This window comes from Podarcis vaucheri, assembly GCF_965113315.1.
Source record: "Podarcis vaucheri genome assembly, chromosome: Z".
Classification (NCBI taxonomy): domain Eukaryota; kingdom Metazoa; phylum Chordata; class Lepidosauria; order Squamata; family Lacertidae; genus Podarcis; species Podarcis vaucheri.
This window is the reverse complement of record NC_138758.1, coordinates 38,946,849-38,964,945: the sequence shown is the minus strand read 5'-3', so window position 1 is coordinate 38,964,945 and position 18,097 is coordinate 38,946,849. Positions and strand designations below refer to the sequence as shown.

The 18,097-nt window shown below is 46.1% G+C and overlaps 2 protein-coding genes across 8 annotated transcripts in view; both read right to left on the bottom strand.

The window, feature by feature from the left end:
- Positions 1-8,518, bottom strand: part of LOC309523885 (FK506-binding protein 15-like) — a 46,416-nt gene extending 37,898 nt beyond the window's left edge. Inside the window, exons 1-2 of one of the 2 annotated variants that reach the window (XM_082208110.1) lie at positions 8,279-8,518; positions 4,397-4,506 (exon numbers count right to left, since the gene is read on the bottom strand). In XM_082208110.1, coding sequence (XP_082064236.1) covers positions 4,397-4,506; positions 8,279-8,421 — 253 coding nt within the window. In that variant the 5' untranslated portion in view covers positions 8,422-8,518. The remainder of the gene's footprint in view (positions 1-4,396; positions 4,507-8,278) is intronic. The other variant, XM_082208109.1, reaches the window with a different exon arrangement.
- A 5,029-nt stretch (positions 8,519-13,547) lies between these two features.
- The window catches only part of LOC309523882 (FK506-binding protein 15-like), a 30,701-nt gene continuing 26,151 nt past the window's right edge, over positions 13,548-18,097 (bottom strand). For 3 of the 6 annotated variants that reach the window (XM_082208096.1, XM_082208097.1, XM_082208098.1), the window contains 5 exons: positions 18,010-18,093; positions 17,132-17,239; positions 15,426-16,021; positions 14,601-14,697; positions 13,548-14,060 (listed from right to left, as the gene is read on the bottom strand). In XM_082208096.1, coding sequence (XP_082064222.1) covers positions 13,986-14,060; positions 14,601-14,697; positions 15,426-16,021; positions 17,132-17,239; positions 18,010-18,093 — 960 coding nt within the window. In that variant the 3' untranslated portion in view covers positions 13,548-13,985. Of the gene's footprint in view, positions 14,061-14,091; positions 14,698-15,425; positions 16,022-17,131; positions 17,240-18,009; positions 18,094-18,097 lie in introns of those variants that run through there. The other 3 variants (XM_082208095.1, XM_082208094.1, XM_082208099.1) reach the window with 3 other exon arrangements.

Here is an 18,097-nt window from a genome sequence, read left to right as displayed (position 1 = left end):
TACTGCACAAGGCGATAAATTTCTTTTGCTGGGAATTTATGCACCAAATGATGGCAAAGTGGAATTCTTTAAGAATCTGGACTTAAAACATGGATTGTATGGGTTACAAATTGATTTTAATTGGAGATCTGAATGGAGTAGCATCAACATGAATGGATAAAACACAGGGACAGAAAAATCCAAGTTTCGGCAGATTACCAAAGATTTTCTTTGATATGACTGATAAATACGATTTGTCGGACATACAGAGGCTACGAAATCCAATGGAGAGAGATTTCACTTTTTTCTCAAATTCAAATCAATCTTTCTTGCGAACCGACTATATATGGGTATCCAGAGATTTGGTTCCTAAGGTTCCTAAAACAGAAATTTGCCCTAAGACTTGCTCAGATCATAATGCAGTGGTTTTGGAGATGAAATTATACCTGCAGGGTTCCTTTAGATGGAGGATGAATGATGAGTTGTTGAGGAATGAACAGATAATTAGTAAGGCCCAAAAGACTCTAAAAGACTATTTTGAACTAAATATGAACACAGAGGTTGAAACAAGAGTCATTTGGGACGCAAGTAAGGCAGTAATGAGAGGTTTCCTCATACAACAGAACTCGATAAGGAAAAAGATACAGAATGAGAAAAAAGAGAAAATTCTTTCTCAAATAAAAGACAAAGAGAAAAGATTAAGATTAATGCCAAAGAGTCAACAGATTCCAAAAGAAATTAAAACATTGCAGATTCAATTTTCTCAAATTATTAACCAGGAAATAGAATGGAAAATTAAAATGATGAAACAGAGAAACTTTGAATCTGCATATAAATGTGGGAAATTGTTGGCTTGGCAATTAAAAAAGAGACAGAAGCAAAGTACTATTACAAACATTGTATCTGAAGGAAAATCTATGGAAAACCCTGGAGATATAAGAAAATGTTTTCAGAAATACTTTAAACAGCTGTATAAAAAAGGTAAAGAAGATAAGGATAAAATTGAGCAATTTCTTGTGGCAAATGAAATGCAGAAAATTCCCGAGGATAAAAGGTTCCTACTAAATGGCATGATTACAAGACAGGAGGTTGAGATGGCAATAAATAAGATGCAGTCAGGCAAAGCCCCGGGACCGGATGGTCTTTCTGCAAAATATTATAAAATATTGAAAGATTGGCTAATTCAACCGTTGGCAGATGTGTGTACTAAGATTTTAAGAGGGGACAAAGCTCCCGAAACCTGGAAAGATGCATTTATTACTCTGATTCCAAAAACAGATCAAGATGGATCTCATGTAAAAAATTATAGACCAATCTCATTACTTAATGTGGATAAAATCTTCGCAAACATTTTGGCCAATAGATTAAAAAAGGTTCTATCAAATTATATACATAAGGACCAGACAGGATTTCTGCCTGGGAGACATAGGAAAGATAACATTAGAAATATAATTGATATAATAGAAAGGTTGGAAGCGAAAAGAAATTGTAAAGCAATGTTAATGTTTATTGATGCTGAAAAGGCCTTTGATAATGTTTCTTGGTTATTTATGATGAAAAATCTAGAAAGAATTGAGGTCGGCCAGGAATTTTTTAATGGTATTACTGCGATCTATTTTGAACAAAAAGCAAAAATCATAGTTAATAATGTCTCAGAGGAAATCAGAATTGAGAAAGGAACCAGGCAAGGATGCCCGCTTTTCCCTCTGCTATTTATTTCTGTTCTGGAGGTTTTGTTAAACATGTTGAAGAAAGAGGAGGTGGTTAAAGGCATTGTAGTAGGATTCAAGCAATATAAATTAAAAGCCTTTGCTGATGATTTGGTTTTAACATTACAAGATTCAGAAACCAGTGTAGTGAAAGCACTGGAGCTGATTCAAGAGATTGGGCAGGTAGCAGGATTTAAATTAAACAAGAGCAAAACTAAAGTTTTAGAAAAAAACTTAGATAATGAGGAAAGAAAAAACCTTTTTGAAAGGACAGGCCTTGTTTTGGTGAAAAAAGTTAAATATTTGAGTGTGAATTTATCAGTAAAGAATTTGAATCTTTACAAAGATAACTATGAAAAATTATGGAATGAAATTAAGAGAGATCTTGAGGTATGGTCAAATTTAAAACTCTCATTGATGGGCCGAATATCGGTGGTTAAGATGAATGTATTGCCGAAGATGTTCTTATTTCAAGTTTTACCAATCATTGATAATGTCAAATGTTTTAAAGAATGGCAGAACGTATTGTCTAAATTTATCTGGCAGGGGAAAAAACCTAGAATTAAATATAAATTACTTACAGATATAAAAGAAAGAGGGGGCTTTTCCCTGCCAGATTTGAAGATATATTTTGAAGCTGCTGCATTCTGCTGGATCAAGGATTGGATTCAATTAGAGAATGATGATGTGTTAGACTTGGAGGGACTGGATAATCGATTTGGATGGCATGCATATCTATGGTATGACAAGGTAAAGGCCCACAGGGGTTTTAAGAATCATGTAATTAGAAAGGCATTATACAATGTATGGATGAGATACAAAGATCTCTTAGTAAGAAAAACACCAAAATGGATTTCACCAAGGCCCAAAAAAAGTTAAATATGGAAAACAAATGGTTGAGGTATTCAGATTTGTTGTTAGAAAATCAGGAAGGTTTTAAATTAAAACCATTTGAACAAATTAAAGATAAAGTGAATTGGTTGCAATATTATCAAATTAACAAATTATATAAGATGGATAAGAGAAATGGTTTTGCAACAGAAAAAACCAAATTGGAAACGAAGTTGTTAGACACTAATGATAAGAATATGTCTAAAATGTACAGTTTGTTGTTGGGGTGGCATACAAAGGATGAACAAGTTAAATCGGTCATGATTGATTGGGCAAGGGATGTGGGACATAATATAATGACGGAGGGCTGGGAGAGGCTATGGAGGAAAGGGGTTAGGTTCACTACATGTATGATGTTAAAGGAAAACATTATGAAGATGATGTATAGATGGTACTTGACCCCTGTAAAATTAGCAAAGATTTATCACAAAAGTGATAATCTTTGTTGGAAATGTAAAGAAAAAGAAGGTACTTTTTTCCATATGTGGTGGACTTGTCCCAAGGTGAAAGACTTCTGGGAGAAGATTTATAATGAACTGGAAAAAATGTTGAAATATACATTTATTAAGAAACCAGAGGCCTTTCTCCTTGGAATAACAGGTTTAGAATTGCCCAAGAAAAATGTTAAATTATTTTTGTATGCCACAACGGCCGCTCGAATATGACTTACTAAAAATTGGAAAATACAAGAACTACCAGCAGTGGAAGATTGGCAGATGAAGATGATGGACTTTTCAGAGCTAGCTGAAGAATCCGCGACCAGAAAGAAGAGGAGTTTCAAGAGGACTGGAGGAAATTCAAGGACTATTTGAACAAATATTGTAATATAAAAAATTAGAAATTACTTGAAAGAAACAAATAGGCCTAGGACAAATTAAGTTATAATTAAATAAATGGGATTCAGAATGTCAAGAAAAGTGAATAAGATGACTATAATTGGAAATTGTTTTAGTTTAATAATGATATTGGAAAGCTCTTACTTTTAAATTACAAGGAAACTCAGAAGGGAGGGATTTGAGGAAGTCAATCAAGATGTTTAAAAAGTTGGATTTGTGAATAATTAAGTTTGTTATTATTGTTTATGGTAGTATATTCCTAACTGTTCTTTACATCTTCTGCACTTGTTATTATATGATTTATTTACTTTTGCTAGTTTTACGGGGGTCAAGTACCATCTATAGTACATTTTCATAAGATTTTCCCTTATAAGGAAGCCAGCCATGATTTTTTAGTCCATTATTCATTCCAAATATTGGGTTTGATCATATGTCCCAGGTCCCTCTCCCATTTTACTGTAATTTCTTTGATATCCTCCTCCTTTCTTTCCCAATTCAGTTTGGCGGCTTTTAGTTGATAATATTCCAGCCAGGTTATTCCCTTCTGTTTCAGTTCTCTTAGGTCCTTTATTTTCGGGTTGCTACTTATTTCCTCTACGAAATCCTTGTATGTTAACCAATCACTGTTCATATTTTTCCTATGAACTGTCATAGATTCCATCGATGACAGCCACCATGGTGTTTTGGTCACTACTGATTTTTTACTTCTCCCCCATACTTCATATAGTGCCCTTCTCACAAAATGATATAAGAACAGGAAGTTGCCTTGTATGGCGTCAAACCACTGGGTCCATCTACCCCAGTGTGGTGAATACACACCACCAGCACCTTTCTGGGGCCCCAGGTCAGGGGTCTCTCCCCAGCGCTCCTCGGGAGTTGACCAACCCAGTTGATTCTGTGGGGCTTCGGAACCAAAGGTTGGACTAGATGGTCCACAAGGGCTCGTCTTATGTTCCTAGGCATTGTGAACAGTTTACTTACCGGTAGCTGGATGACCTTTTTTAGGCTGCTTGTGTGGCATGTATTGGAACAGCACATTTCCAGATTCTGTAGCTGTCTGATCCTGTCCAAAGAGAGAGGCCAGCCTGGTCCTGGGCAGAGAGAAAAGTAACCATTCACTTCATTCACAGAGAGAGGCAAGTAGATGGGAACAGAACAAGACATGTATCTGCAAGCACAAAGATGCTCATGTTTCACTGCAGGTTGGCGATTTTGTTGCAGCCTTCCCCAAAGACCAGAGGGTAATGGATTCAAAAACTAGAATCCAGTCAGGGATTAGGATGTTGGCCACCCCACTAGGTCATAATGCTTGTCGAGGGGAGCTTTGCCCAGTCTCTCTTGGGGTAACCAGCCTGGAAGAGCTGTTGTAAGAAATTAATGCACACAACTAAAGGAGTAGACGCATTGTGGGTCTTCTCTAAGCAGAACTCAGTTGGAGACACCCCCTTCTTTTTCCTATCAAGTTTCTGTAACCTCTCTTCAGAACAAAAGAAAAGCCTGCAGGGTCTGGCCAAAGGCCCAGCGAGTCCAGCATTCTGTTCTTACAGTAGCCAACAGAACCCAAACACAAGAGGCCTCTCCCCTCCTGTGGTCTCCAGCAACAGTTGTTCAGAAGCTCTGCTGCCGCCAACATGGTGAGCACAGCCACGGTGACTAAACATCGCTAGATTTCTCCTCCCTGAATTTTTCTAATCCTCTTTTAAAGTCACCCAAGTTGGTGGCCATTCCTGCCTCCTGTGCGAGAGTTCTGTAGTTTAACTGTGCATGGTGTGAGAAAGTACTTTCTTTTGCCTTTCCTGAAGGTCTTCCAACATTCAGCTTCATCGGATGTTCACAAGAGGGAGAGAAATTGTTTCCTATCCACTTTCTCCATGCCATGCCTAATTTGATAAACTTCTATCATATTACCTCTTACTTGCTTTTTGTCTAAACTACAAAGTCCCTAAAACTGAAAAGGCCGTTGCCCAATTATTGCACCCAAGCTTTGATAGAACCTAGTACAGTGGTACCTTGGTTTTTGAACAGCTTAGTTCACAAACTACTTGGAACCCAAATGCTTCAAACCCGGAAATGAGTGTTCAGGTTTTCAAACTTTTTTTGGCATCTGGACGTACTTCGTGGGGTGTGTGTGTGTTTTGCACTTTTGTTTTGAGTGCCACAATTCCATTGCCTGCTTGCTTGCTGCCTGACCTGGGCTTCCCTTATTCAGCGCCAGCCACTGGCGACACCCAAAAGTGGAGGAGGGGGTGGCTGATGCTGCAAGGACAGCGGTGGCAGAGGGACCCAGAGTGTGGCAGCGACACCCCCTGTCTGCTCGGCACGGCCTTCCCTCAGTTGGTGCCGGCAGTGAAATCTGGAAGCAGAGAAGGGTGTCGTTAATGATGTAGCGACTTCGCCTTCTCCGCTTTCGTTGCCACCGATCCACACCCAGAAGTGACTGCCGTGACAGGATGCTGGTGCCACCACTGTAGTAAGAGTTCTTCACACATCCAAGTGGCGGGTTGGGTGGGTGGGGGGATGGATCCAGAAAGGCTAGCATGGGGGGAGGAAGAGAAGCCAACTGGCTCCTCAGAGAGATGACTTTTGCCTTCCTTTCCATCCCCCCCCCGCCACTGGAACTCCCCCATCACACACCCCGTGCACTCATCCCTCCAATGGCAATGGGTAAATCACTGCCAGTTTTTAATACTGGGTAGCAGATAGCAGCCTGGTCTATTGCTTTCATTTTATGGATCAATAGTCTAATTAGATAGTCATTTTCATGCTAAATTGCTATTCTGGGGGTTGTTTTTAATTGTCTGGAATGGATTAATCCATTTTGCATTACTTTCTATAGGAAAGTACGCCTTGGTTTTGGAATGCTTTGGTTTTGGAACAGATGTCCGGAAGACATTGTAAACAAAACAAAAATTTAAAAGGTATCCATTACAGTGGTACCTCAGGTTAAGTACTTAATTTGTTGAAGAGGTCCGTTCTTAACCTGAAACTGTTCTTAACCTGAAGCACCATTTTAGCTAATGGGGCCTCCTGCTGCTGCCACGCCACCGGAGCACGATTTCTGTTCTCAATCTGAGGTACTATTTCTGGGTTAGTGGCGTCTGTAACCTGAAGCGTATGTAACCCGAGGTACTATTGTATTGCAAAAATACAACCCTGCCCTTGCGGCTTACCTTTCCCCACATACGGAGATTCATTGCCAGGAAGGTGGGGAGAGGGAATAAACCTGGCTGAATACAAGTGGTTTTCCCTACAGATATTCAGAAGTATCTCATCTCAGGGTTGTTTTGGAAGCAGAAACTTACCAGTTACAACACATCCTAGCCCACTTCCCCGCACTCCTGAGAGCTAGAAACTTGCAGATTAAAACAAACAAACAAACAAACAAGACACACATACCAAGGTCAAGTATCTTCAAACATTAAATCTCCAGCCTTAGACCCAAACTCCATGCTATACTGAACAGCAAGCAAAAATATCCAAGGGGTGAAGTGCCCATTTTAAATGCCTGACAGCACCCCAAACAGCTAGAGAAAAACCACAAGTGGCAACATGCATGTTTGAGGGGCTCCCAAAAGAAGCGAGCGGAACAGAGATTGTGAGCTTGGCTTCTCCTTCTGGGGAGAGTGACATTCTGGGAAGACATAGATCAGGGGTCAGCAAACTTTTTAAGCAGGGGGGCAGTCCATTGTCCCCCAAACCTTGTGGGGGACTGGACTATATTTTGAATATTGGGGGGGGCATCTGCAGTTCTCCATAAATTTCTGAACTACAACTCCCACTGGCTATATGTCACTCTGACCTTTGCTCACTGCCAGCGTTGCCAAAAGCAGTAGTGCAGTGCCCTTATTTTGAACACCTAAAATGTCACAGTGTAAAGGGCACTAGAAATCTTTCTTAGGGTTCCTTTTGTAAAAGGAATCTAAGACCACAAAACACCTCCATTCAGTCCTGTTACTGGCACCCACTTTAGGGCAGGAGTTAGAATGCCAACTTTTGACCTGGGAGATCAGGGTGCAGACCCCCACTTGGAGATGAAGCTCACTTTGTGACTCTCTCTCAGTGTAACATCAGCACAGAAGAAGTGGAAACAGAAAGCTAGAATTACGAAAAGGGAAAATATTTCACCACAGCACAGGCAACAGGCATTTGTATGCAAATCAACCCTATGTACATTCATGGGGAACTTCAGTTGAATTCAGTGGAGTCTACTCCCCAATAAGTCTTGCGGAGGTTACTATTTCTGCAGCAGGGTCCCTGCCTCCCGCACCCAATCATCATGAGAGGCGAACTTTTTAGCCACTGCATGCTCCAAAGCTAAGCATGTAAGAAACAGTGAAAACACAAGGCACTTCGGTTTCAGCTCAGAGTAGGTCCACTGAAATGGGCGGGCATAACCAACGCATAGCTTAGTCGGATGCAACCCAGCGCCTCCCATTTCATCCTTAGCTGGCCGAAACCCCGCCCATTTCATCCTCACCAGCAACGCTGTGAGGCAGAGAGAGAGAGAGAGAGAGAGAGAGAGAGAGAGAGAAAGAAAGAAAGAAAGAGAGAGAGAGAGAGAGGGACGCCTAGCTCAGCTGAACTTCGCCTCTCTCTCAGCGCCTAACAGCACGTATTTGCAGACAAACCCCTCTGCATGTGCTCGGAATCACCCTTCGCAAGCCTGCACCTACCCACCCCAGCCCCACATGATGCCCCAACCCCACATGCTGCCCCAACCCCACATGCTGCCCCAACACCACATGCAGCCCCAGCCCCACACACAGCTATGGTCCCCTCACACAGCCCCGCTCCCTCACGCCGACCCAAAGACACCCGCACACCCCGCATGTCCCCCCACGCAGAGAGGCGCCGCATTCTCACCCTCCCGTCGGAAGCTGGAAGGTCTCGTCTTCTTCATCCATGTCCCCCAACATCCTGACGGCCCCTCGCTCCCCGCGCCCCTCGGCTAAGCCCAAGCCGGGAGGCGAGAGCCGCAAAGTGCGCGGCTGCAACTTCTCGGCCATGGCTCAAGCGCTGGGCTGCGGAAGCGAAACTAGCAAGCCAAAGCGGCCGGCGGCATTCGCGGTCCCCAAACGGGCCAAACTTCCACGCGGAGGGAAGAAGCGCGTGCACGGGGACGCCAGCGATCAGCTGTTGCTGCCGCTGCCGCGAATTTGGCGGCGGGACTCTTAAGTTTGACGGAAAGGGAGGGGGACACGGCTGGGCCAATGGGAAGCTGGTTTCTGGGAGAGGGAGGCGGGAGGGCGGGTGACGCTCGCTCGATGCTGGCCAATGAGGTGGCGCCCCCGCTCGCCGGGCGAAGAAGGGACGCGTCTGAGGAGATCGAGCGAAGGAAGAGAAGGCGAGGAAGGCGCAGGTAGCTAACTTCCGAATCTTCTCATTGTGCTATTTACACTTGGTCTGGCAAAACACATTTCTTTCTTCTTATTTAGCCTTCTCGTTTAATATCCATAAACTTTTACTATGTACATTCTCCATATTCCAAGATTCATTCTAGGTCTGTCAGGAGATTAACGTTGCCACTCCTTTTTAAGATCTTCCTTAAATGTTATCCGATCTTGATTAACTTTTGGTATTGAATTTCCTCTTATTCTCCCTGTTGTTCTGGCAAGCTGTAGATCTTCTATCATTTTTGCTTGCCAGTCCGTTTTTGTGGGGATGATATCACTGTTATAGAATTTATAACAGTGGCGTAGCGTGGGGGGTGCAGGGGGGCCGGCCACACCGGGCGCAACATCTGGGGGTTAGGGTTAGGGGGCGCAAATCCACGGGTTAGGGGGCGCAAATTACTTGTCTTGCCCCGAGTGCTGACAACCCACGCTACGCCACTGTTATAACATCACCTTTCCAATTCCTTGCTACTAAAATCCTGGCTGCTATGGCTTCATACATAAAAAGTGGTCTGTGGTTTTTCTTAATTTCCATGGACATAATACCTAACAGGAAGGATTCAGGGTGTTTTTTTTTTTTTGGAAATGAGAGTTTGAAGATCTTTTAAACTTTAGAGTAAAGAGTAAAGAGCCAGTGTGGTGTAGTGATTAGGAGCGGTAATCTGGGGAACCGGGTTCGCGTCTCCGCTCCTCCACATGCAGCTGCTGGGTGACCTCGGGCCAGTCACACTTCTCTGAAGTCTCTCAGCCCCACTCACCTCACAGAGTGTTTGTTGTGGGGGAGGAAGGGAAAGGAGAATGTTAGCCGCTTTGAGACTCCCTAGGGCAGTGTTTCCCAACCTTTTTTGGGCAAAGGCACACTTGTTTCATGAAAAAAATCTCGAGGCACACCACCATGCCAGATGGGGAAAGGTCACTTTTTACTTATGTAAAAAATAATAATAATAAAATAGTAACAGCATAGAAGGTAATGGTTAGGCTAGCATCCCTCTTCCAAATATGCTAGGTTTTTATTTGCAGGGACTGTTCTACATGGGAAGGGGAAAGGAAAGTTAATAGAAGGAAAGGCGGGTGTGGGAGAGAAAGAGAAAGAAAGAGGGAAGGAAGGGGGGAAGAGAAGTGGAAAGGAGGGAGACCGAGGCGGGGGAGAAGCGTCTGGAGAGTTGCTCCGAAGTTTGGGGGGCCGCGGGGGTGGGCACGCGTCCCAGGAGGCGGAGGCCAGCCCGGGCTGGGAGCCGCGGCTCCTAGGATGTGGAAAGGGGACGGCGGCGCAGGGGGAGGAGACCCGCACGGCCTGGGCAGCGCGCAGGGGGAGGGGAGCGGGCCGGAGGCGGGCGAGGGGGGCCGCGATCCCGCGCGCCGCGAACATGGCCTCCTTCCCCGCGGGCCCTGCCGAGCCCCCCGGCCGGGGAGGGCGGCGCGCCCCCGCCGCCGGAGGAGAGCAGAGGCAGGAGGAGGACGACGAAGGCGCTGCCGAGGAGGCGCGCCAACTTCTGCCAACTTCGGCGCCCGCCCCGTCGCTGCAGGCTCCTCCCGTCCGAGAGCCAGAGGGGCGGCGGAGCAGGAGGAGGAGGATCAGGTTTGGCGACGGCTGCTGCGTCCTCTCCAAGCGCGGGGCTGGCCTCCGCCGCGCCCGATCCTCCGCGCTCGCCGCGCTTCTCGGCGGAGCAGGTCTCGTGCGTGTGCGAGGCGCTGCTGCAGGTGGGCGACCCCGGCCGGCTGGGCCGCTTCCTGGGCTCGCTGCCGCCCGACGCCGAGGCGCCGTGCCTGGAGGCGCAGACGGGCGAGAGCCAGCCAAGGCGCGCGCGCTGCTGGCCTTCCAGCGCAGCGACTTCGCCGAGCTCTACCGCCTGGTGCAGAGCCGGCGATGGGATGTGGGAGGGAGCTCGCTCGCCGCCCCGCGTGTGCCTATGTGGGGCACGTTACAGCCCCGTGACGTCAGCGCCACGCAGGCAGCCAGGCAGGCAGATGGCGAGAGCCCCGCGCTGGGCGGCCTCTCCTCGCTGCCGCCGCCCCGCCTCTCGCCGCCCGACTCGCCCGCCTCCCTCCCACGGCACACCAGGCAACGTCTCGCGGCACACTAGTGTGCCGCGGAACACCGGTTGGGAAACACTGCCCTAGGGTAGTGACAAAGCGGGATATCAAATCCAAACTCTTCTTCATCTTCTTCTTCTTCTTCAAAATTATATCCCAGAATTCTTTTATCCTCTTGCATTGCCACCACATGTGTATAAAGGTACCAACCCCACTTTTGCCTCTCCAAGAAACATCTGAACTGTTTTTGTACATCTTGGCCAATTTGGCCGGGGTTAGGTACCACCTGTATAACATCTTCATCACATTTTCTCTAAGATTATAGCATGCAGTGAATCTTATGTCCTCCTTCCACAGCCTTTCTCACTCCTCCATATATATTGTGTCCAATATGTTGGGCCCAGTGTATCATAACCCATTTTAGTTCCTCCTCCTTGACTTCCCAGTCACTTAAGTCACATTCAAAGTACATGCTTCCCTCCCCCAAAGGATCCTGGGAATTGTAGCTTGTTCATCGTGGAGCTACATTTCCCAGCACCCTTAAACTTAAGTTCCCCGGTTGGCTGCATACACATCATACGTTTAAAGCATGCATCTTTCCCCCCAAAGAACCCTGGAAATCATAGTGTACCCCTCACTGGGCTACAGTTCCAAGCACCCATAAACTAAAGTGCCCATTGTACTTTGAGGGGAATGTGCTTTAAATGTGTGGCATTTGTGCAACCTGGTTGCATATGCAACATAAATTTAAATTACATTTCCCACCTTCAAGTTCCCCAAACCCTTAACAGACCATAGTTCCCAACATTCTTTTGTCGTGAGGGGGAATTGTCTGCTTTAACAATGTAGTGTGTTCACACCCTCAGTTTGCTTTATTATGTAAGTCGCTTTGAGGTACCTGAATGCAAAAATAATGTCGGATTTAAGAGGTTTGGTGATGCATCTTACTCTATACACCCATGACATGTCATAGAAAATAATCCAACTCTGGGATCATCTCTTGAAGTTAATTCTTGCACTGAACAAGTGGTGTGCCTTTCATTCCCACACACTGCTCCAGTAATATTTGCAGCTGAAGCCTACATTTCAAGAAAGTTCCAGGAATCAGTGAACAGAAGCATTGCTGATATTTCTACAATGTCTTATAACGAGCTTGTAAAGCTAGTGTAACCTGGGTAGCCAATTCAAAATTTGTGCTCACCAGAACATGCCCTTGCTACAAAGAGCCTGCTGCACCACTGAAAGATGGAGTAGGATGAAGGACAAAGATGCAAGGGTGTGATATCTTTCCCTGTCTCTGCACCTGCATCATCTTCCTCCAGCTCAGAGCCAGAAAGGTAAGACAGAGGTTTGTTTTGGCTCTCTGTTCACAGCCAGCAAGTGTTTAGCAGAACTAAAGCAAGCTGTAGGCTTCTCACCATGTTTGGGACTGTGGAGAGCGTAATTATTTTTATCCCTCAGCAGCTCTAATGTCAGAAGAAGGCCTCAGACTTGACCCACTCACAAGAGCACGTCTAACTCCTTGCTCTGATGAAGGGAGCAAGCAGGCCTTTTTTCTTCTAATAAAGAGTTAACTTCACTTACTCCATATGATTTCTTGCTGGCTGGCTCGCTGAGAACAAACTACCACCTAAGGAGCATGGTGTGTCCTCCACCAAAGGTACTACCTCTCCTCTAACACCCCCCACACTAATAACACACACACACAGGTACTGTCCAGGATTCAAAATGGCACCCAACATCCAAACATCAATGAAGACCCCCCCACACACACGTTGAGCTGAATCTAGCGATCATATCTCTACTTGTGGCTGAACATATGCCACAAAACGGGCAAAGTCATGCCAAACTGAAATTTCCGTCTGCCATCTTGATTCAAAATGGCACCCAACATAGAAACAGAAATAAGGTCTGCCGCCCCACCCTGGGAACCCTCATGCCAAGTTTAGTATTATAAATGGAGAGTTCTCCAATTGTATAGAGGGTAAATGGGCAAACCATTTCCCAAAATATCAGTCAGGTCAACATATTCCTCCAGCATGACATAGAAAAAGTGTGGGGGTGGGGTGGGTGGGAGAGTTGGACTCCCCAGAGTTGGAATTAATAGATGGCAGAAAAAGCCAGTGTCTTGTCTTGTCAATACATAAAAGCTGTAAAATCATGAGTCCCAGCTCTTGGGAGCAGGAAAGAAGGAGTTGGGAGCAATTCACTGATAAATGTATTTATGCACTGGCTCAATGGGAAAACTTTAGAAATTCATCGGAAATCACTCATTGTATCAATCTTCTCCGTTCCAATGGCATTTAGGACCCAGGGAAGCCGCTAAGCCTTTAATAGCCGCTAAACCGCTAATAGCCTAAGCCGCTAATAGCGTTGCTTCGCAAGACGAAAAAACCGCTAGACGAAGAGACTTGCGGAACGGATTTATTTCGTCTTGCGAGGCACCACTGTATCACCTTCTGCATATCATTCAACCTTTGGGCAAGCCACTCTCTGTTTCAGCCTCCCCATCTGCAATACGAAGAGATTACTAATACTGGCCTCCCTCACAGGACTGGTGTTAATTCTTACCGTATCGGGTGTATGTACGTGAAGCACCTAAGGTGCCCTATAAATGGTGAGTCAGTTTTTGGCGTACAGAACCACACAAATACCCCTCCCCTTCTTGCCTTGCTAAAGTGAAAGAACTAAGGCAACAGGGTTAATTTATTTTAATTGCACTTTATTATTATTTTCTTCAAGATCCGTTTTGCCAAGGTTCAAAACTGGAAGTGAGCTATGGCAATAGGTTAAATTTGGTTTCCACAGAGAGGAGCTGTTCAAGGTGATACCCATCGCTACTCCCAGCAGCAGCTGGGTCAAAAGCGTGTAGGGTACAGGTGTGTTCGGCAGTGGTGAATTAAACAGTCAGGACTTTGAAGCTAGACAAAGTCCCCAATTGACATTTGCTACTGAGAGAGAGAGTGTGTCACCCCTCTTACTGCCAGCAGCCTCAAAAACCACAAGTTAAGGCCACCAAAGCCCAAATGAGCAATCTGGGGAGGCCCACAGGAAAAACCCCAGCTCCATCCATCTCAGCCCCAGATAGCAATCACTGAAGCTCTTGAGAAAAGAAAGTATTGCCATGGCATTTGCCAAGCTGCTCATCCCAGCAGGTACATGTCATCGTCGTCATCATCATCGAAGAGTGGGGTGGGGGGAGGCCGACCCTTAAGGCTCTGAAACCAAGAGAAAGAAAGGCAGGGTTAGGTCACTGCTGCTTGGCAGAGCAGGCTCTGACTCAGGTGGCCAGCTGAGCAGGACCATCAGCAAGGCAAGTGGGGGAAGGAAGCCAAGGATGCAGGCTCTAGCTTTCTCCTAGTAAGTCTCAGGGTTGCCCCTTGTGGGACTCAGCAGGGAAGAAGAGGACAAAACTGGAAGTAGTTGGCTCTGCTGCCCGTCAGTGGCTATGGCTCCAGCTATTGTTAGTATTGAATAGTGGACATTGACCCTAATAAAGTGATTGGACTGATTGGACTTGTTAGTCACTTGTTACTCAAAGGCCATAGCAGCTGAAAGCATGCTTGAAACAAATATGAACATGCCACAAAACCGTAACAATATAGCGCCCCTAACAGCCACAGGAAAGATTGGTGGTGCCCTGGTAACAAAACACTACCACTTTAGTTTATCAAACACCTATTGAGGGCCTCTATGCCTGCCACCTTAAGCCGTCCCAAATGGCACCATACACCACTGCACCCCCTCAAAGCTCTTACCACCTCTTCCTCGTCGTCGTCTTCTGCCAAGAGAGTTCCCAATGCAGATGGCTTGGGAGTGGCAACTTTGAAGAAACCACCCTTGTCCTCAAGAAGACTGCAAGAGAAAAAGACAGAAGGAAAAGGAGAGTGGGAGTGATGCAGTGGTTAACGGACCAGAACCCTGGGAGACCAGAGTTCAAATCTCTACTCAGTCCTGAAGCTCATTGGGTAGTGCCTACCTTACAGGCTTGAGGAGGGGTTAAATGAGGGAGTGGGGGAGTGCTAGCACTGATGTCAATGAATGGAGCAGAGGGGTGTTGAGAATTCCATTCCTCCCGTACTGCAGATGTGTGTTTGATTGTTACATGTCACATGTCTGTTTACATTCCAGCACTGATTGTGGGAGTCTTGTGAGATGAAATTGAGATATGCTGTTTCCGCTCTGTATAGCTTTTGTTTTTTGCCGCTCTCTCTCCGAGGAAGAAAGACAGAGAGAGCAGCCATGTTTTCTTTGTTCTGTTACCGTTGATTTAATTTGCAATAAATTAGGCTTAGCTGTTACTACTCAAGGCTGAGCTTCTGTTTTGAACTCTGCTCACTGTGAGCTCATGTCCCTGGATATGGACCACATCAGTGTGACGGGAGACCCGAGGAATGAATCCCAGGCGACGCTGCAGTTGGGGAGAGGCAACAGGCCTCGGCGTTATCACCCAACAAGGGGGAGCCAGGGTCTTCCTTTGTGCCTTAAACCCCATGTTATTAGGGGGTGGGGGGGGCAGGCACGGAAAGGCAAGAGACTCATAATGGGTACAGTTCCCGTCCCCCTCCCGCCCTGGCACAGACCTGGAATCCGCTTCCATGGGGCTGGACGCTGGTCTTGGCTGTGAGGCTCCAGCCAAGTCCTGCTGCTTGTCGGCTACAGCAGCTTGAGATGTGGGGCCAGCAGTGTGCTGACTCGCCCCACTCTCCTCCTTGCCCTCTGGACCCGTTGTGGGCCCCTCCATTGGAGGTGCCGTCTCATCCGCCGCTGGATTTGGAGGTGCCAGAATGGCAGTGTCTTTTGTGTCCATTTCACCCTGAGTGCTTGGCCTCTCCTTCTCAATACTGGCGGAGAGCCTGAGAGGCGGCCTTGCAGTTTGAGCAGAGGCTGCATGAGTTTGTTCAACCGGTGCTTCCGAAGAATGAGCCTCAGGAGCTGCAAAAAGCAGACTGTCTTGGGCTCCTTCGAGAGCGGTGGATGGAGGACTGCTTGAGCTTTCCTTCAGATTAGCCAAAGGAGCGGGGGATGCCACTGGTGCTGGTTCTCGGAGAGAGTTGCTGTGGGGATCCCCATAAAGGGGTGCGGCACTTGGCTGCTTCCTTCCCGCAGGTCCTTCCTCCTCGGTGCTGCTGCTCCCCCTTTGCTCCTCCTGACTCTCCAGCAGCTGCAGAGTTGTTGTCTGGAACAAGTAGAGGGGAGGGGGGATTATTTGCCACAAAAACGACTGCAGCCCCTGATGAAAGTACTGTGTAATGGTTGGTCTCTAACCAGGACTCAGGAGACCAGGGTTTGAATCCCTACTCAGCCACACAGGCACAGCTAAGTGACTTTCACTTTGTAGTACTTTAGATACAACCTGTTATTTCTAGAGAGCTGGGCTTCACCCTCTTTGCTGCTCCCATGATTAGTAATATGGGGCTAAATGCCACCCCAATCTCTGACCGGTGCAAGATTCCAGGGGTCTAGGCACTTAGTCTGTGTTTCTTTGGAAATGAGGCACAGTGTAGACTGTGGTGTTATAATGATATATAGTTTATTTACACCTGAGCCTGTAATGGAGCATACACTCCAAGAGAGTCCCGTTTTTCCCATTGCTGCAACTTCTAATTCAAACTGTCAGTCTGCATTGTGCTCTGATCCTGCCTCTCCAGCTTGCTGCATTTAACAGACTGAAAGCCTTTTTTCTTTTGATCACACCATAGCCAACTGAAATCCTAAAACTTCCTCCTAACCAAAACATTGGCACTGTCTTCAAACTCACTATCTCAAAGCTCTGGGTGGGGCTTCACCCATCTGCTGGCTGGTAGAGTGTCTGTCTTGCTGATGGCCCATCTTTCTGTCTGCAGCACATACTGTATACTAAAATTGGATTGATAAAGAGGTTAGCATGGCCTCTGCAAATTGGTGAAGTGTTCCATTTTATAAAGATGTTTAATGTTTGAATATGTTTTATATATGTGTTGGAAGCCACCCAGAGTGGCTGGGTATAAACAAAATAAATCATCATCATCATCATCATTAGTTCTCTAATGGCCCACCTCTCAAGCAATCTCCTCAACACAGGAAGCTGAGTCCAGCTGTTAAGCGTCTGACTTTCAGTTTCACTCTCCAAGCAGTGATTAAATTCTAACACTTACTAAACCCAGTAGTTATGGGCATCTTGCACCCAAAACTCTGGCACCCAAACTCATGACATTTGGAACCATACAAAAAGGAAGAGAAACGATAGGCCAGTTCACTCAATCTGCATCTTATTCAGGTGTCAGGATCCATCTGCCCTGGGCTGTACCTTGATGGCGTTCAGGACGATACCCAGGACCTCCTGGCCAGTATAGGACTCCTCCAAGTTGAACTGGCCCCGCAGGGACTGGAAGACCTCGTTCATGATCTTCTTCACCTGGGGCAGGATGATGCCAAAGAGTCAGAAGGCAGGGAAGCAACACCAGCAAGGACAGTGGGCTTTCAAGAGCTTCTGGACAGCCAAATGTGGTGATGATTTCATTTATTCATTTATTTTACAACCAACATACATTATCTGGATAGCATCCACGTGCCAAGAGATGGATGACATTGCAGTGCTGTTCAGACTAACAGGTAACAACTCCCGATTGAAGTTACAGAAGTGTGGTTTGCCATTGCTTTTGCTGAATGTGACTAAGATTTCTCTCTACTGCTTGTCCCCCCACCACTTTCCTTAACACTTCTTATTTCAAGAGCACTTCAGGGTTTGTTACAGAGAGAGGTTACAGAGTGTGTATTTTTAGGAGATACCTTATTTGTGAGACTGTAAACGGTTTTAAACTGTTAACTGCTGTTGCCTCTGCTAACCTGGTGCCCTTCCAAAAGTTTGGGACCAATTAGGCAAGTCACATTTCCACACTGTATTGTGGACAGGGAGTCCAGCGTCTCTCTCTACAGATTGTATACAAGGTAAAATCCCACCCAACTGCCTGCATTGAATTTTTCAGGGTCCTCCAGCCTTTGACAACATGTAATTTATGAGTTGCTTTTTCAGCTAACGCTAAGCTCTATATACAGTAATGCAGTTCAGTCTCTGCATTACTACACAGCATCACACTGGTTTACAGCACAGATGTGTAACAAGCTTGTGGGACACATTATAACCGCAGACCCTCCATCAAGACGTTTTAAGAGAGCCCCACTGACCTTGCCTTTCACAGGCTCTGGCTGTTCCTGCTGTGGTGACAGCTTCTCGTTCCCTGAGCTTCTTGTGGTTTTAAGCAGGGAAAGCTAG